The 6,432-nt window shown below is 46.5% G+C and overlaps 1 protein-coding gene across 1 annotated transcript; it reads right to left on the bottom strand.

Annotated features, from left to right (window-relative positions):
• Positions 1-1,447: 1,447 nt before the first annotated feature.
• Positions 1,448-3,471, bottom strand: LOC107834952 (uncharacterized). The gene has a single exon (XM_016666979.1). The coding sequence runs from the start codon at positions 3,446-3,448 to the stop codon at positions 1,472-1,474; it is 1,977 nt and encodes a 658-aa protein (XP_016522465.1). The 5' UTR covers positions 3,449-3,471; the 3' UTR covers positions 1,448-1,471.
• Between the last annotated feature and the right edge of the window lie 2,961 nt (positions 3,472-6,432).

Raw genomic sequence — 6,432 nt, 5'->3', positions numbered from 1 at the left:
TACAATTGTATGCATGTACCACCCTCGGAATCTGATCCTTCCATCTCTCTTTGTCTTTGTCAGTCAACGTCCTCAACATTTGCAAGATCGTCCGATTGAACCGCTCCGCCGGGTTTCCCTGGGGATGGTAGGGTGATGTTCTGGAATGACGGATACCTGACAGCTGTTGGAGGGTTTGGAATAATTCATTTTCAAATTCGCGGCCCTGATCATGGTGTAACTTGGACGGGTATCCAAAACGAAGGACGAAGTCATTAAAGATACGCTCAGCGGCTGTCTTTGCACTCTTATTCTTGGTCGGGTAAGCTTGAGCGAACCTTGTAAAATGATCTACGACCACTAGGATATACTCGTAGCCACCACGGCTGGTCTCCAGGTGCAAGTAATCAATACACACCAACTCTAGTGGTGAGCTCGATGTGATACTGCCCATCGGCGCGCGAACATGAGTAACTGGCTTCTTTGACTTAATGCATGGACATTTCTTAGTTATATGGTCCTCAATCTCTTTCGCCATGAAGGGCCAATAGAACCTTTCTCTGGCGAGGTTTAGGACCCTTTCTGTGCCAACATGAGCCATGTCATTGTGAAGCTTCTTCAAAACAAGGTCTCTGTACTTGGTAGGGAGTACCAACTGCTTTCTTCCATTGGCACGCCTGTACAGGAGACCATTTTCCCATACTAGCTTACTCCATTCATGGAACAGTCTTTTGGTAGCTCCACCGGCGGCTTTACGTATCTCATCAGTCAGCGGTGTTCCGGTCTCCTTCAGCTTGATCACCTCACTGATGGCTTCATCCGCACGCTGTGCTTCCGCAAGCTCATCATGACTTATGGCGTTCAAGTGATGAAAGGTAGGAGACAAATCAGCCTGGGAGGAGATATTCAGAGCCGCCACCCAAGCCACATCTTTGTGTTTGGCTACTTTACTCCCATCCCACACGGCATGGACCACATTGTCAGAGCAGTCTTCGGTGCAGGACTCACAGTACGCCATAATGTCCAAAGGGAGACGTGATAGCGTGTCAGCGTCTATGTTGGACTTTCCAGGTCTGTACTTAATATCGAATCTGAAGTCAGAGAGTTCTCCAACCCACCGATGACCTACAGCATTCAGCTTTGCGGTGGTCATTACATACGTGAGTGGATTGTTGTCCGTGTATATTGTGAAGTGAGGTGCATAAAACAGGTAATCCCTGAATTTCTCACACACCGCCCACTTCAAGGCAAGGAACTCCAGCTTCCCACTATGCAGATGGTAGTTCCGCTCAGCTGCAGTTAAGGTCCTAGACCCGTACCCGATAACTCTCAACTTGCCATCCTGGTGTTGGTAAAGGATTGCGCCCAGCCCCTGGTCTGAAGCATCTGTGTGCAAGATAAACGGTGCATTGAAATTGGGATACGCTAATACAGGGGGGCTAACAAGAAGAGAAACGAGCCGGTCAAGGGCTTGCTGGTGCTCAGCAGTCCACTATACAGGTGTTCTAGAGGGTAGTTGTGGACCTTTGCTCTTACCACGCTCTACAGCTGCTTGCCCAGGCTTGGCTTGTAGTAGCTCATAGATGGGCTTTGCTATCCTTGAAAAGTCCTGGATGTAAGAGCGGTAATAGCCCAAAAACCCAGTGAGTTTTCTCACATCTCCAACCGTCTGCGGCGTTCTGCTGGCTAATGATCGCACTGCATCCAGATCTTTGGGATCAATCCTCACTCCCTGAGCTGACACAAGGCGTCCGACGTATCTCACCTCCCGTCGAAACAGCTCACACTTTTCAGGTCTTAGCTTCACCCCGTGTCTCTGAAGTGCCTGAAGTACTCTGCGGACCCCTTCTACGTGCTCGTCAAAGGTTTTCGCATAACATAGTACGTCGTCGAGGTACGGGAGACAGCAGTCATCTCTCAAGGGACCTAACATCTCCTCCATACTCCGCTGGAAGGCTGCGGGGGCGTTTGACAGGCCAAATGGGATACGAACCCATTCATACAGTCCCCAGGGTGTAATGAAAGCAGTGAGGTGTTGGGCATCTTTGGAAACAAAACCTTGGTGATAGGCTTTTCCTTGGTCAAGAATACTGAACCAGGAATAGCCACCAAGAGTGTCAGTCAGGTCTTGTATCCTAGGTAAAGGATGTCGGTCAGGGATGGTTTTCTGATTCAAGAGACGATAATCTATGCAGAGGCGGAGCGTACCGTCCTTTTTCCGGACGCAGACCACTGGTGCAGCATAAGAGGACTTGGACTTGACAATCCAGCCCTTCATCAGCAAGTCTTGCACATATTCCTTCACCTCTTTGAACAGTGGTTTGGGGACAGACGCGTACGCTCTCTGCACTGGAATGTCATCCTTGAGGTTGATTGACATCTGCAAACTGGGAATACAGCCGATATCATGACTATCTCGGGCGAAAGCAGCTGATTCTTCCCACAGCATTTTCTTTACCTTGTCTTGTTCTTCTCCACTAAGGTGGCTGAGATCCACGAGGGGCTGCCACAACCCAGAAGCAGTTTGAGCAGCTGATGTGGCTGCAACATTGGCTACAATTCTGAGTCTGGGCGGCTCCTGTGGGTTGGCCTCAATCACCCTAGCAACAGCTTGGATGCTCCCCAGAACAGTCTTTCTTGGTATAGTGACTGGATGCTTTGTGTTATTTCTTATTGGTATTGTGGTATAAGGTCGCTTCGCTGATTGCATTTCGACCAGGCCCTCTCCTATCTCAAGTTCTTCGAGATGAGCATTGTTTTCTTCAGGTTCGAACAAGAGAAGAGGATCTGACAGATCTACAGTCGGCGGAATCTGGCACTTGACCCAGGCAACTTGTCCAGCTGGGACTGCAATGACATAATTGCCAGTTCTCAACAATCTCGGATGCATAGGGGGTTTATCTGCCTGAAGGAAGTTCACCAGCATCTCCACCTGATCCATAGAGGCAGATATGGAATCAGAGAGGAGTGTGGTGAGAGCTGGAAGGAGTTCTGCTGGTCTACTCTGAACCACCTCCTCTAGCACATTGAACCCAAGGATTGGCCGTTCAAGCGTAATACCGCTAATGAGGAAAGGCACCATTATGGATTGGCTAAGGACAGAATTTCCAGCAAAACTGACTGTGATGAGGACCCAGCCGTCAAAAGGAAGGGCTTCTCCGTTCACAGCTTGTATCTCCAGCTCTTCGTCATCGAAGATTTCACTGAGGGGTCTCACTGGTGCATCCGGTAAGTACTTCTTCTTCCAGCTTCGATCGATCATGCTCACCTGAGCTCCGCTGTCTAACAGCGCATTGACTGTCAAGCCATTCAAGTCACATCGTGCAAGGGCTTTAGCACCTATGAACTTGGCTAGGCGCCTGCTTGTTTGGGTAGGTAGGGAAAGAGGAGATTTGGGGTCACTTTCATTGTTTACTTTAGGTCTTTTATTCAGTAAACTCTCCTTGGCACAATTCTCTGACATTAACATATTGCACTTAACACTGAGGGACTGGGTATGAGATCCGGTCACTGGTTGTCCCGCTGCAGCGACCGGCTCCAGTTTTCCTGACGCTTCGGCTTCTTCAGGCAGCCTACGGCTCTATGGCCGTCTTCACCGCAGTAAAAACAGTGAGTGCAGCGTGGAAGGTTCTGTGCCAGGCAGTTAGTACAGCTATTTGACTTGGTTCTCTTTTGTTCCGCATGAGCTTTGCAATGGTGGCAGGGCTCAAAGCTGTGAGTATGCTGTGGTTTTTGCAGTAGCTCAACTTTAGCCATTAACTCTGTTACTTTCTCAGTTAGCTGCTGGAGTACATTGGCATTATGCTGTTTATCTGGAGCATCCTTCTTCGCTCCACTGCCTTGTGCAACTGCAACCTCCACTAATTCACTGCTATGCACGTTCACTTGTTTTTGTTTCACAGCTGGCCCCAGACGTCTTTGTCGCTCATTCTCTGTGCTTGTTATTTTCATCATTTGCTTCAAGATTGCCTCATCAGACACACTGCTATCAGAGAGCAATGTTTTAAGTTCTCTGCGTATGTCGTTATGTTTTTGACTGAGACCTTGATATATGGTATGAAGGAAAATGTCCTGAACTGTGCGAGCATTGTATTTCACTTCTGCGTCACCGTGTTTTGAAGCAAACAGGATCTTTTGTTTCAAACCTATGACACGGTACAGGAACTGTTGGGGGGTTTCGTTGTCATTCTGTTTTGTACACATCAACTCTTGGAAGAGTTCTGTATTGCTTCGCCCGCCTAAGTGGGATTGCAGGAAGCCCTTCAGCTCTTCTATAGTCAAATCGTCTTTGTGCATTAACATGTCTTTAAAGTGCCCTGGTTTGATGATTCTGAGAACACCTCTCAGTATTTCAGTCTCACTGAACTGGTCTTTCACTCCATCATCAATTTGTCTGCATATATTATTGTAACTTAAATCCGAGCTCTGATCACAGATCTGGCCACCTTGAACCTTGAACTCACGTCGCAGCCTTGAGAAGTCTCCAAGGGGCACAACTCGGTCGTGTCCGTCATATTTTTCTTGTCCCGGTGTATGTTCGGGTGTATATTTGGGATCTGGTGGTAGTGTAGGGTGCAATGGTGTAGGGTGTTCTGGCGTGGCTTGGACAGTGGGTGGTGATGTGAGGTTATTGATATATTGCAGTAAACTAGTGAACATTTTCTGTAACTCTACTGTCTCTGGGTTCTGTGTAGCTGTGAAAGAGTGTGCAAGTGGTGAAATGGTAGTTGGTAAGGAGGTAGCCGGGCTAACCTCAGCTGTGTGTATTTTATTAGTGTTAGTAACCTTGTCCGCCATATCTTCAATATCTACATTCGACTGATCTGTTACCATGTTTTCACTCAGCTCTGCAGTTTTCATTACATTGTGCCTATTAACATGTGCTACAGCTTCAGACCGAACATTCCGACTTAAGATGAGATTGCTCACAGTGTCATTAAGCTCCAACAACACTGCCATACCTGAATCCTCAGATTGAATGAGAGTGTCACTGTTCATGAAGCCCAGGATGTGCTCAAAGCAGTTTTCTTCCTCACCAACCTGAAGCGTGGATGCATCTTTCCCCGGCACAGGACCAACACTCCGAGCCAGTTGGAAAAGTTCATCGGCCGTCAGAGTGAGCAGACTCCTCTTGATGTCCCACACCAAGCCTTTTCTCTCACTGTCCGCCATGACTGCTTTTCCGTCTCCCTCGCCGTTGATCACTTCTCCGAGTAGCTCTTTCACCCGTGGCTTCAGGTCCGGTTGCAGCTACGTAGCACTGCCACTGCTTCACAAGTACACGTTGTGGTGAACGCACAGTGTCGTGGATATAGGGTTCAATCTTCCTCCAGGTCCATAGGCTGAAAGGTCCTTAGCTGCCGGAACGCTTCACACAGCTGGTCCTAATTGTGCTTGTCGCCTGTGCATCTGACGCCGCTCCCCGTACGGGCCACCAAAAATCTGTAACGGGTACCGTAGCGACAGCACCGCTGTTGACAGATATACTCCTGAAGAACAGGAGAAAAACGAGGAAACGGCTTGTTCAGTTCAAGTGTCATGCAGCAATTTATTCAAGTTTTACATCCAAACATACTTGTTGTATTGAGTTTCTTTCTTTACAGTTTATATATTCAAAGTCCAACCTTTTTAATACATTTCAGTGTCCATAAGTGACAAAACAAACATCTCTTAGCGACAAAACAAACATCTCTTTCCTAAACATATATCCACTCATTCTTCTTATTAGCTTTCTAAGCTATTTATCTAGAATGAAACACATTAGACAGTGGTTACCTTAACCAGCTACTTTTTAACTTAAGACAGTACTGCATTGGACGTTCAATAAACTAAAGTCCTTAATAAAACCAAACATCATTCTTAAAGTCACTCTTTTTTTATCATCCTGAATCCTAATGGTAAAAAAAAGACTATTTTAACACTGGTGGTGGGGACCTTGCAAAAACCAAAACAGAAAAATAGACATTGAGTTCTTCAGTTTCTAACGGTTTTTCCAGCATAAGCTGAAGTGGGTGAACCGCATGTATTAAACAGACTTGGCTAATGGCTAACGTTAGCATGTACACCGTGCGTAGTTACTTTCTTCAAACAAAACGACACAAAGTCAAAAATTGACTAACTAATATAGCTCATAACTATTCCAAATACGTTCACAGATATTCTAAATATGTTCCAGCATGTCTAATTACTGGATTAAAAACCTATTTTCATATTTACCCACCTGAAGAACAGGAGAAAAACGAGGAAACGGCTTGTTCAGTTCAAGTGTCATGCAGCAATGAGGGAAAATACAAGCAGGACACTAAAACCGCCACCCGCCCCCTGCTGGCGTGGAGTAAATATTACAAAGCACATAAAAAAATAAAGGAAAACTCTTCTCCAAAATAAAGTACAGAACTTGTATTAACAATTTCAAGTCATAAACACAAATGTCACACTTTTGTGGTTGCCACA

Source organism: Poecilia formosa, unplaced genomic scaffold, assembly GCF_000485575.1.
Source record: "Poecilia formosa unplaced genomic scaffold, Poecilia_formosa-5.1.2 Scaffold867, whole genome shotgun sequence".
Classification (NCBI taxonomy): domain Eukaryota; kingdom Metazoa; phylum Chordata; class Actinopteri; order Cyprinodontiformes; family Poeciliidae; genus Poecilia; species Poecilia formosa.
Note: the sequence above shows the minus strand (reverse complement) of the source record. Positions and strands in the feature narration are given on the sequence as shown.